The following is a 13,798-nucleotide window of genomic DNA, read 5'->3' as shown; positions in this document are numbered from 1 at the left end:
AATCGCATCAGCCATTCATATATGACCACTCAACAACCTTGTAACGTATTATTGTTTTGTTTCAAACCCGTTTCGGTACACAGTGGTTAGTAATTCTCCAAGTTGCGAACGCTGAAAAGCGGGCTTCATGCACCATGATACTGATAGTTACAGCAACGTGCGAGAATCATTTCATTCGGTGGCTACAGTGCCGGCCACAAACATGAGAAACGCGGTCACAATTGTTTACAACGCAAACTTAAAACGTTGCAATTAGAGACTATGAAGAAATTCGTGAGTTCAAATACCTTCAGAATGGACTCTACAATCGATGTACATAACGGAAATAGTTACCTGTCCATTGGCTGATGACTTTTGGGACGTATCATGTTTAGCAGCCTGTGATTTGATACTTCTTTGGTTGAGATTTTCTCATTAGTTCACAATCTTCCACGTAAACTGTAAGCACAAATTTATTAAAGTAGTATAAATATGTGCTATCGCAAAATTAATCCGCGAATTATATCGGTCTCCAATTATAATTATCTAGAGACGCTTAGTTATTCTTTTTCCAAGGACTTATAAACCTCTGAGACTTTTGTGCTGGGAGTTAAATTGGGGAAGGCTTATTGAGTGTGAAAACGTATATATTTAGGAACCATATTTCGGCACTAAAAACCCTTCTACTATAAATTATATACAAGTATGTTCTTGGTACCATACAGTTGCCCATTAAGTATATGCTGTTTCCGAATAGTAAGAATGTTTTCATCACCAATGTGGTATTAACTAAAGAATGTTTTAATTTCAAAGCTGTATTCAGAGAGAAACCAACCATGAAATGATATCCGAGTTTTATCGACGCTAACAACTTGGTGTAACAACAAAGTACTTTTCATCATTTATTTACTTGCGTTTAGAAATTTTTCACTGTATTTTTCCGGTAAATTTGCAATTTTTTACATGTTGAAATTACTAATTTGCCAGTAATCATGGAAGAGTGTAGACAGTAGTTAGATGGCTAAGAAAAAGGTCAACGTTAAATTTTACCAAACCATAGTGCTACAAACCTTTGAAGGCCTCTGTGATGCGTGAAAAGACACGAACATCTCCTCCTTTCACGAAAGGCTGCATCGGCGAATCTGTAAGGATCCTTTTCAATTATTCAGCACGTCAACAAAAATGGCTGACATCCTTTAAGATGCACTTTCCAAGGATTTTTTTTAGGCCTAAGTGTCCCTTAATGAGGTGTCAACAAACAGCCAAACAACTCTATATTACTCTACGTAATCGGGAAAATATCTTCTCCACAGTGGGTACTGACTGATAAATCGTCTTAATTGATGATAGGCCTGTGTTTTTTTTTATACTTATTAAGTTAACTGTTTCTCATCGGCTCCGATTCCAAAGAAACTCCAGTTGAAATAAAGGCGTATCGCAAGATGAATGTGTGAATCTTTTCCGGTCTTCATAAATTATGTAAAAAAGTATTTTGCAAAGAGCTTTAATGTAACTTTTAATTTAGTGTATTGTTAGTAAAAAATATTCGTCCAGATTTTCTATCTGGATAACCCGTGTCAATTATTCTGCCCACACGAAGTCGTAGAGACAACTAGTATTATTTATTTTTCTCACCACTGACAAAATGTTTTATGAAATTTGTAAAAAGTGTGTTTTATTACTATTAAATCTCGTAGTACGTCACAATTTTCATAATGAATGAATTAAAACATTTTGTCATTTCATGAAGTTTATGAAGCACAAAGAATACGCATCGTGAGTAAAAATTAAAGCATGAGTACTTAGTAAATACGTTGTTAAAATTTTTCACTTCAAATATACGAAAAACACTGATTGGAACATATTTTAAATTTAAGGGTACTTTAAGGGCACTATGTGTAATTTTTTAAAAATGTGATCTCATAATGATCATCTCAGAGTATCATCAAATCTCCAAAAACCTTTTAACTTAACAGCAAACACTTTCTACTAATACATAACTCGGAACATGGGATTCAGCGTATTTTCTAGGATGATCAAGTTAATCGGAATTACGAATAACACTTCGTGTATTGGATGCCCATTAATCGTCCGTATATTTACTTTAACTTCTTACAGTGACTTACTGAATTGCATCGTGCCACACATCGTTACTTGGTCCACGAGTCTTAAACACTGTCATATGAATATTCTCGGTGGAAAGTAAAAATGCGGGGTTAAGAAGTAGCAATTTACAAGCTAGCTGAAGTATCCGGCATTATACCATTATAGGCCCGACAATTTCACTCCGGGCTAGACTCAACTTGCCTATAGACTGATGGTTGGGAGATAACCTAGGTGACGTCATTTGGCGGGTTGCACGTGATTGGGCAACCAATTCTTCTCCTTGTTCATTACTGGCTCAGTGTAATCAAGGACGTGTCAAGAACACCGCAGTCCAGTCAAAGTGAAGCAGATTTATATGTGCTTCAATTCTACTTTGCTATCCCGTCATCTACAAAATAATCGTGGCTCTAACAATATTTTGTGGTAACGGCAAAGTTGTTTTGCGGTCATAACAAAATCATTTAACAATGAAAGCAAAATTTTGCTTTCAGTCTATAAGCCACTTCGAGTGCACCACAAGACTGTTTTGTTGTCACCTCAGCATATTATGTGTGTGTGTGTGTGTGCTTGTGTGTGTGTGTGTGTGTATATATATATATATATATATATATATATATATATATATATATATATATAAGTCTGAATTCGACCAACAAACGTCGGCCGCAGAGTCATTACGACAAACTAAGTAGAAAACAAAATAGAATTATGGTCTAAAGTACTTCCCAAGATGAAGATGAATAACCATTTTATTGTAAATAATATAAAAATTGTTTCAGATAGATCACTAAACGCTTGAATTATTTTTAACATAACGAAGTTCTGCAACCACAGCAAATTTGGTCGTTGTAGCAAAAAAATTTCATGAAATAATTGAGGGTGGTAACACGTCAATAAATAATACGTGGAAAATTAATTTGCTACTCCCAATTTTTTTAATGAAATAATCTTGCTTCAGCAACCAAATTCTCAGTGGTGGTAGAACTTCGTTCAGTTAAAGATTATTCATACGCGCTGTGTTCTATCTTAAATATTTTCCCTATTATTCACAATACAAATGTTTTTCAGCTCCAAATTCAAAGACATATACCAGCCTTTGAGGAGCACTTTATACCATAAGTCGTATTGTGTGTTTTCAACTTATTTTATTGGGCTGAACCTGCCATCGAAGTTTGTTGGTATAGTTCAGATTCATCTTGTATAAATTTAAAGGTTTTATGGGTAGAGACCGGAAAAATTCGCGGGTTCATTTCACGATACGCTAGAATCCAAACAACTGTATGTTTATATTGCTTCTGTGATTGGCTCACAGTTTATCTGAAGGACTTTCAGCCAATGAAAAACCTTCAACCAAAAAAGTATCGAATCGCAAGCGTCCCAGTTGACAGGTATCACGAGTCAGTAGCCAATGGGCAGGTGGCATTTGGCTGAGTATGTAGGGGGTTGTGGAGTCTATCCTAGAGGTCATCGAAAGCGCGAATTTTTCCAGTCTCTATTTATGGGTCATTTAACAGAATATCACAAATTAATCAAACACAATAACACACTGTTAAAACAAACACATGATTAAAAATATGCATACGTTGACCATATATGTGACAACACGACACACAGACGCTCACATGTACATCAGCAAAGTTCGTAACAACCAAACTTAAATTTTCTTACAGCTCTCCCAAAATTATGGCTCTGTGATGTAGTTGCCCACCGATATACGTTTTATTTTTCACGTATATTTTATGAACAAACATTACAGTGATAACCATCAAACCTCTTTTATCAGGGCGTCTACAAGAATGTTGACTTCGAACAAAGAGTCCGATTTGACCGCGAATTACTACGGAGTAAGGATAGATACAAACTGCGTCTCCTCTTCTGCACTCGAATACAAAATTGACATTCAAAATGCAATCAGGAATGTCCAAATCAGCTGTTAAATTATTAAAATTATTAAAATTGTTAAAATTATTTTTTCCGTAAAATTAAAAAAATATATATTTATGCAAAGCATATTTAAATTCACCAAATATATCAACGTACAGGATGCGACAAAGATGATACACGATTGGGTTAAGTGACAGCCTAAAAATATTTTACTGAGTAACTGACGCGTAAGGTCTACAGGTGGAGGCAAGGTTATGTGTTAAATATCGAATAATACCGAAATGCAATATATACTAAGAAAATTAACGAAATTTACCTAAAGTAGCTAATTCCGTCTTTTAAAATGCATTACTGAATTCTGTATACTTTAGCTTATGTTATATTCCTAAAATTAGAATAAATCTTAGGTAAACAATTTCTTTTAATTCCTAGTAAATGAGCTTTTTCTATGTATAATGCAAAAAAAAAAGTTCAAGTCAAAATGTTCAGTAACAGTTAAGTAAATATGTGGCTACAGGCCTGCAGAGAAATATCACAAAGAAATTAATAAGTAAATTAGGCTTCCAATATTGAACACATAATTTATTAATATTTATAGCAATGTGATAATACATTGACAAAGGGTAATTTTTTTAAATTTGAAACTACGTCAGCAGCAGATAGACATAAAAATCTTGCAATCATTAAAATATGTTTTGTTCCTTACCTCTAATCAAGTTATGTAGGTTTAAAAGTAAAAATAAGGTGGTTTCTTGTATTGATGCATAAAAATAAGACGCATGCCACAATTTTATCAATTGTATTTGTGTATGCACTTTATTATTGACATACGTACAACATTTATAAAAAAACTATGAAAACTTAATTTTCACATCTAAAAGGTAAGATTGATTTCAATCTCTTAATTTTTTTTATATGACCCCATTGTAAACATGCGATGGCGTAAGTCCATGAAATTGTATGAAATTTTTCAAAATATAAAACAGTTACGTTTATGAGAGAAAGATGTGTTTCTAATATTCATTATTTGTCTTTCAACTTAAACATTTTAAATAATGAAATAATTTGAAATTGGATAAAATATAAAACCGTACAATTTTATGTTAAGTTTACGATACGCAGGTGTGTCTAATATTCATTTTTTTTCTTTCTACTTAAGTATTTTAAATAATGATATAGTTTGAAATTGGTCAAAATATAGAACCGTAAAATCTTGTGTTAGGTTTGCGCGAGGAGCAGGTGTGACTAGTGTTCGGTGGTGGGGGAGTTGTTTCCTCGACGTAAAGCTGAGAGTCGCGCCTGTTCTGTTGCAGGAGCACCACCCGCACGGGAAGGAGTTCGACCTGTGGACCTTCAAGAAGGAGCTGCTGCGGTCCGTGTTCCAGATCGTGAAGGCCCTGAAGGGCGGCCTGCTCGCGCTGAAAGGCCACATCGTCAAGACCAAGGGCCAGATCCTGGAGACCAAGGGCCGCCTGCTCGCGGCCAAGGGCGAGGCCATCAAGGACTTCGGCAAGAGCGTGGCGGCGAACGCCTTCGAGAGCTCGCACCACCACCACCACCCGTCGTCGTCGGGGTACGGCGCGCCCTCCGGGTACCCGGCCTCGGGGCACGCGTCCTCGGGTGAGCGCCCTTCACCCCCTTCCCCTTCCCTACACTCTGTGTCCGGTACCTTCGAACGTGAGCTTGCATCAACATCGCAGCTTTCTGTGCTTTCGGGAGAAAAAAAAAAGATTTATTATTGGTAGGGCCATGCGTATTTAGCGAAAAGATTCCGAGATTAGTTATAAGTAGAGACCTGCAAAATTCTCGGATTCAGTGACCTCTAGGATAGACTCCATTACACTCTACACACTCGGGCAAATGCCACCTGTTCATTGGCTGCTGACTTGTGAGTCGTCTCGACTGGGTGACCTGTGATTCGACACTTCTTTGAGCGAGGGTCTCTAATTGGCCCTAATAACTCCAGATTAACAGTGAACCGGTGGTAGAAGCAGCGCTAAGGTATAATTATTTGAATTGTAGCATGTCACGAAATGAATCCGCGAATTTTGCAGGTCTCTAGTTATAAGTAGAGACCAGAAATATTCGCGGATTCATTTCGTAATAGGCTGAAATTCAAACATGTGTACAATTCTGGTTCTGCTATTGGCTCGCAGTTTAACTGGAGCTTTCTGGGCCAATGAGAGACTATCGACCAAAGAAGCGTCGAATCGCAAGCTACCCAATGGAGACGCCTCACAATTTAGTACCCAATGAACACGCGTGTTTACTTGAGAAATTCAGAGGATAATGGAGGATATCCTAGAGGTCATTGAATCCGCGAATATTTCCGGTCCCTAGTCATAAGTTAAAACACTGTAGCATCGTCCGTGTTTCGTGATTGGGCGAATTTCTTTCAGGCGCATGTCCATTGTTACAACAACCAATCGCAGTAGGTCAGTGCGGAAGCAAGCGCGTCCTGAGTGGCTCGGTCAAATAAAGGAAATGACTTCTCCCGCAAGACGGCCACCAAATCACAAGGGAGAAACCACTGGCGCGGGTATACCTTGGTGCAGTCTAATTGGCGTTAATATTTATTCGCGAAAAATGCCTGGCCCTAATTATTGGCAAATCATTTCGTAGTTTAATTGATGTTTCTTTCGAGCATAATATTGTTTTTTTTATCATTTTGTTATATAATACTTATAAATGTGCGCAGCTAATACTGGAAAACTATTCATGGAACGGTGGATACTGGGACCATGGCCCCCACAAGGGTTGGGGCTGGGTGGTCCCCTAGGTCCAGGGCCCGGGCCTGTATATTTTTATCTCAGTGTGTTAAATAAATATATACATACTCACTGTGTTTATTTTAAAGTAAAATAATTTTATAAATAAAGTTTAGTTTGAACTTATAAAACAGTAACCATAATTATAGCCTGTATTTTCAGGTTAAATAAAATTCTAAAAATAGTGTAGGCAAGAAATAACCATGCAATTATAAATCAGCTCGTGACTGTAAAAATTGCGATCCTTCCCCACCCCCCACCCCTCAACGATATTGCGTCCAGGGCCCGTAATCGAATGTGGGGGCCATGATTGGGGCATCGCAACGCATGAACACCCGGTTGAGAATCTGAACCCAGTATTACTGCGAGCACTACAGTTGTTTTTCATGTGAATGTCCTGCGTATTTAGGTGGATATTTCTGTTCCGTTAACAATTAAAAAAAAATTGGTTGTCTGTAAAGTCGGTTTACGGACGATAGTTTAACGTGACAACGTCATAACAAAACATTGATGAAATGATTGCATACTTCTATGAATAAAATTGAATCATTTTTATGGAATTATCACTATTTTGTATGGATACAAAGAAGGAGTGAAATGAAAAATCTACAATTCAATTGATAAATTTACTTTCATTTGCACTCATTAATTCAAATATGTTTTACTTTAACGAACAGATTATTTTAACTATAACGTTTGTACATGTTTGCTATTTTAACTTCTTCCAATCTGTGTTATTCTGTTAAGGATAGGACGACGATGATAGGAAAAGTAGGAAACGAATGGGAAAGTGTTTCAAGTTTAATGTGCCTCGAAAAAAAGTCAGAATCGATGGTTGTTCCAATCGAGTGGAAGGGAGAGATAGATGCGGCGCAAGCGTACAATGAGCGTAACGGGACACAGCGTAACGGGACAATGTGTGTAACGGGACAATTTGCGTTACGGGACACTTTTTCGTGCGTGCAGCCGGCGTTCATCGATTTGTTAGACGTTGTCACGTCGGGAAAGGTGTGTGAGTTGGTGTGTGTGTGTGTTGGGGCCAGGGTACTCGTCGAGCGGCGCGGGCGGCTCGCACCTGAGCTACTCGGGGCCTCCGCCCCCCGCGGGGGCGCACCACTCCGCCCACGGCGCGTCGGGCTTCGGCGGCTCCTTCTCGTCGCCGGCGCATCTCTTCCCCGGCGCCGACCTGGCGCGCGTCGCCCACACCGCCGCCGGCAGCCCGCCCTTCAAGCCGCGTGAGTAGCCGCCCTCCAGGGGGGTGCAGCAGGGGCGAGTCGCCCCCGTGCTGTTATGCATGGGGGGGGGCGAGAGTAGCATTCCCCCCCCCCCTCCTTTTCCAAGAATAAATGTTTGGTCCTAGTAGTATTTTTTTCAACCAGTAGTTACAATCGTTGCACTGGTGATCACAAAGATTAGAAAATGAAATTGATGATTTTTCAATATACTGTAAAAATTATTGCAAATTCCTAGATGGTATTTTATGTAAATTTGTACTACACCTACTGTCAGAGTAGTATTTAATACATACTACGTCATCAAATTCTTGGAATGGTATATTTAATATTTTGGTTCGGTGACTCATTAAATAGCACAATTTTGCATCTAAAATTCCATGGCCCCCGGACCCCCCGCTCTAGGACTGAGGTAAGTGTGATACATCTTTTCGCCCCCCCCCCCCCCCCCACTCATGAAAACGTTCCGACGTCCCTGTCGCCCTCCGATCATCTCGGTCGCAGAACGATCTATCGACCCCTCCTCTCGTTCCTGCAAGATCTTTTTTTTTTTTTTTTCGCGTGGACATGAACTTCGCACGTTTTCCAATCTGCGACGACAGGTAGTAGCAGCAGTGCCGAAGAAACGATGGGCGCGTCTCTACTGGTGGGGGCTGGCTGGAACGATACGCAGTCGCTACAATCGATTGTATTCAACAGTCCAAGCACCTCACTTTTTTTTTTTAAATTTAATTAAAACGACTGAAAACACGTGCTAGCATCTATTATTTAAAAGTCAATACAAAAACGAAGCATTCGGAAATATAAATAGGTTTTGACTAATAATAATAATAATAACACGGAAAGTTGTCATGAGGAAATAAGATATTAAAACATTAAACTATGATGTCCGGCATTTCTAATATTTAAAATAGGTATGTTCTGATATTAACGTGTGATCAAATTCAACCTACAATGATGTCCGTGAAAATGCCGGCCATGTCTGCTCGCGCAGTGTCGGTCCGAGATCATGGCTGTGAACCGACCCTGAGAGTCGGTTCACATCGAGGTTCCCGATTATCTTCATTAAGCGCTCACAACACGACGATTCATCAGAAAATGTGGTCGAACAATGATCAAACAAGCTTAAGACTCGAGTTTACGCCTGAACTCTGATGGTGCAACTAACCATAAGGTAGTCTCTATTTATTTTATTTTTTTGCTTTCAACCCCTGTGGTTTTCCACCCCTTACAGTAATGGTTGGTCAAATAAAAATTATTTCGGACGAAAGTTGTAGATAATATTTTAAGGTTTAAAAATAAATAATAACGTATTTAATAGCGTACAATGCATGGAAATTATGATATTTTTTTATTTCTACCCCTGTTTTTATTAACCCTTTTTTCCATCAGGAATGGTTTTACTTATCAAAAATCGTTTCAGATAAAAGTTTTAGATAAAAATTATAAGATTTACAAACAATTTCAAAGGATTTTACAGTGTGCTTACTGTTAAGGAATATATGAATATTTTATTCTTCAACCCTTAAAACATTATTTCAGACATAAGTTTAAGATAATATTTATAAGGTTACAAAAAATTCGAACGGATTTAATAATGTGTCTAATAAGGGATTTATGAATTTTTGTCCTTGATTCCTTATTTTTTCCACCTTGGTAATATAAAAAGAAAATTGGGGCGAAGTATGTAGATAATAATTTTGGGTTATAAAATAAAAAAGAACGGACGTAATAGTGTGCATTGTATGGGAATTATCATTTTAATTCTACCCCTGTTTTTTTAACCCCTTGCAGCAATGGTCATCTAAATAAAAATTGTTTCAGACAAATGTTGGGAAAAACCTAACAAAATGTGGGCAAAACTTGGGCAGAATTTGGGGCAAATTTGGGCAGAACTTGAACAAAAGTTGGGTTAGACCTGAGCAGATCTTGAGTAAAACCTGGGCAAAGCTTGTGCAAAACCCGGGATAATATCTGGTAAAACTTGCGCGATACACATAGGCAAATCGTGGGCAAAATTGGGGCAAACTGACCAAAACTTGGGCAAAACTTTGGCAAAAAGGAAAAAAAAAAAATAGGCAAAACTTGGAGGAAATGTTGGCAAATATTAGGCAAATCTGTGTTATATTGGACAATACTTGGCTAAGCTTGCCCAGAACTTGGGTGAAAATTGAAAAAAAAAACTTGAACTAATCTTTAAAAAAAACCTGGGCAAAACGCGAGCAAAGCATGGGTAAACATGGGAGTAAATGGGAAAAATTTGGCAAAATTGGGCAAAACTTGAGCAAAACTATGACAATACTTGGCAAAACAAGAGCAAGTGTAGGCTTGTCTCTGGTCAAAAACGAGCATATCCTTCTGTATCTGTCACCTATCGCACTGTAACTAGTCTCTGTAAAGGGTCTGGTATCTATTTTTGCCTGGCCCACTAATTATCTCGACCAGTGTCGAAGCGCCCTGGAGGACTGGCGCCGGATCAGAGAGCTGTCAGAGTGCACGTGCGTGTGTCTTGCGCGCAGTGCCGGAAGGAGCGTCGGCCGGGCTGCTGATCCTCAAGCCCGTCAGCCTGCCGGCGCCCAAGACCAGGAAGGACGTCGTGGCGGCGGCGAGCGACATCAACCTGAGCCTGCTGCCGTACCCGGAGCTGCTTGCCGGCGGCAACCCCTACCAGCTGTAGCACCGCCAGGTGGGTCACCCGCCCCGGCGCTTGGTGGGAACACGGCGCTGCCATCTGTGGCGGATGGCGCGGACCAAAGTTCACAAAGACAAAGGGAAACTTTGTAGTATTAACCGTATAGTGGATTTTAGCCAATAAAACGAAGAAAAAAAATGGAAAATACTTGAAAAAATTGGTTGTCTGTAAAGTCGGTTTATGGACGATAGTTTAACGTGACAACGTCATAACAAAACATTGATGAAATGATTGCATACTTTTATGAATAAAATTGAATCATTTTTATTTTAATTATAAAAGAATGAATACTTGAAATTATACTAGTAATCAGATTTTTAAAATGCAAGACTAATTAACCTTTATTGCCGAAATTGTTGTTGTAATAAGCAATGAAAACCACATTAACTTTTCACTTCACTTTATAAACAGTCGACGAAACAGTTCACGTGTAGATGACTTGTAATTAATTTTAAAAACTGGCGTGTAGCTATAAATTTTAAATATAATTATGAACAAGTTTTCATATAAATAAACTGTAATAAAATATCTATCACCAATTATATGAATCACCATAATTGTTTAGTCAATTATAACATAACCTATTCTTACTGCACTCGCCGACAGCGTAACGGAACACAGCGTAACGGAACAATGAGCGTAACGGGATACAGCGTAACGGAACAATGAGCGTAACGGGACACAGCATAACAGAACTATGTGCGTAACGGGACACTTTTTCGTGCGTGCAGCCGGCGTTCATCGATTTATTAGACATTGTCACGTCAAAAAATACTTAAACCATTTGGACCTGATTTTCGACAAGGATTTTTATTAAAATACTTTCATCTTGTTAATATTCACTAAACAGTTAATACTCTAAAGTTTCTTTTTGGCTTTGTGAACTTAGGTTCGCGCCATTCTTCACAGATTGCAGCACCGTAGTTACACATTTCCGTTCCATTCACGAAATTACTCCTACAAAATGCCAATACCGATAGCTTAGATATTACACGTAAGAAACCTTGAACTATCGTAAGGATTCGACGAATGGTATTGGTTCCTAGTAAGTAAGAGATATCCTCTGAGGCTTGGCTCTCGCTGATTCATCAAAGTTCGTGGTTTGGGGGTCACTGGTTCGATCCCATCTCCCAACCTGACATATTTACCCAGTGGCGTAGCCAAGGGGGGGGTTAGGGGTACAACACCCCCCCCCCCCTTAGCACTGAATCTTTAATAAATTTCTTATTCATCATTCAAACAAATTTCATATTAAAATTAATAAAAAAATTTACCAGTACAATATTTAAATTTAAGTACCGAAAACTGCTAAAATAGCTCTATTTTACACCTTAAAATCCTATTTCTCCCGGGGGAGGACCCCCGGACCCACCGCTTTAATACGGGGGGGGGGGGGGACATGCTTCTTAACACCCCCCATACACAAATCCTGGCTACGCCACTGTATTTACCATCACCGATTTATAAACCGAAAAGTTTCGGAGCACACTATATATATATTTGCAGATTTAGTGACATCGTTTACAGATTTATTCACTCCGTTTTTTTTTCTCGCATGAGATAATAAAAAATTATCCACACATCCGCATACATACGCATAAGCGCATACATACGAACATGCACATGCATCCGCACATGCGAATACACATTAAGTTGCGAAAACAAACGCATATGCGAATACATCCTCATTTAAGCATACTACCAATACGATCATACATACGAATATGCACATATGCGTATAGGTACTCATATGTACATACATATGCACATGTAAATATGTACATTCGAATATGCAGATACATAAAGTAATAATTTATTTTTTTACTGTGGTTGTAACTAGGGATGCAAATCTGTAGGATTCTTTAGGGAAGCCGGCGCGAACGAGTTGGTTTTAACCGACATAAGTGATCATTGTAAAGGCTGCTTGTAATGTGTATACTGCCCATACTTCAGCCTACTATTTGCGTCTAACGGCAGTAAATTCGCGCCAGTATTCACAATCATAATCACTTGAGTTACACTTAACAATAAAAAAAATCGTTAGTATTTTTTATTAACATTCGTAACGAAATATAAAATGCAAGAGAGCTATCATTAGGAATTCAAATAAATAGTCCTTAATAATAGTAATGACAAAAATAATAAACAACCAACATCGGGTGTGAGACCTAGATAATTTCCTATAAAAACCGGAAATAGTGAAAACACGCAATTAATTTGTTTCGTGGTGTTGCAATTTTTGCAAAATACTTTACTCTGATGAGTGCAAGTATTTACATGGGTAAAACAATCCGTACACGAGACTATCAGAGCCTCATGGAGTTCATTTTAATGCATGAAAAAGGTACCTTCCTGCGTGTGAACCAGTCGTTATTATAGGTTAGATAGTCCTAGCGTTTTAAATTACCCGTCATATTTTTCATATGAAAATAAAAACACGCTACCTTCAATTTTTTTTTTTTTTTTTGCCTTTAACACGACCACATTCTTATCAATCATCGATTTTACCGCCCACGTTTCCGCGCCAGTTCGAAATCGTTCGAATCCACCGCGCTGTCGTGCGGAAGGTATGAATAATGTATTGACAGGTGATTACATTTGTACAGGGACGAAGCCTTCGAACAAACCAATTTCTGTCACCATATGTGTTGGGTAGACCGATCTGTTGTGTCGGATAACCTAGAGATCCGCAGCGCAGTCGGACGCATTCTGGGTTGCGGTGCGAGGGTTTCTAGGTTCGAGTCCCAAGTAAGGAATTGGTGTGAATTTGTACTGTATAAATTCATCACCAAACAAAATGTAACGTAAAATATGCAAAACTATTCTTTAAACAATTAATGCAGTGGATAATTTTTATTTAAAACAATTTCTTGGACAAACGTCTTGGCAGTTTTGCACTGTTTGTCATTGGAAAAAAATTCATAAACGCAAAATAAGCAATAAAATTGAGAACATAGACCCACAGAAAACCAGCCTAGATCAGCATATGTCAAACAGATAGACCCGACGATGAGCCTAAACAGTTATTGGGGACAAAAAACGAAGAACAACACAGACGAACACACTCAAACTTAAATGTGGGACAGTACACGAATTCCAAACTAGTTTGTGCCTGATGACGGGAACATATGCCAGTT

General features: G+C 38.5%; 1 protein-coding gene across 1 annotated transcript in view; it reads left to right on the top strand.

Moving 5' to 3' along the window:
* LOC134528246 (uncharacterized) overlaps nt 1-13,798 on the top strand; it is a 54,676-nt gene that overhangs the window by 31,963 nt on the left and 8,915 nt on the right. Inside the window, exons 3-5 of the mRNA XM_063361694.1 lie at nt 5,283-5,589; nt 7,781-7,972; nt 10,489-10,655. Of these exons, the coding sequence (XP_063217764.1) occupies nt 5,283-5,589; nt 7,781-7,972; nt 10,489-10,646 (657 nt within the window). The 3' untranslated portion in view covers nt 10,647-10,655. The remainder of the gene's footprint in view (nt 1-5,282; nt 5,590-7,780; nt 7,973-10,488; nt 10,656-13,798) is intronic.

This window comes from Bacillus rossius, chromosome 1, assembly GCF_032445375.1.
Source record: "Bacillus rossius redtenbacheri isolate Brsri chromosome 1, Brsri_v3, whole genome shotgun sequence".
Classification (NCBI taxonomy): domain Eukaryota; kingdom Metazoa; phylum Arthropoda; class Insecta; order Phasmatodea; family Bacillidae; genus Bacillus; species Bacillus rossius.
This window is presented reverse-complemented; position numbering and strand designations above follow the sequence as displayed.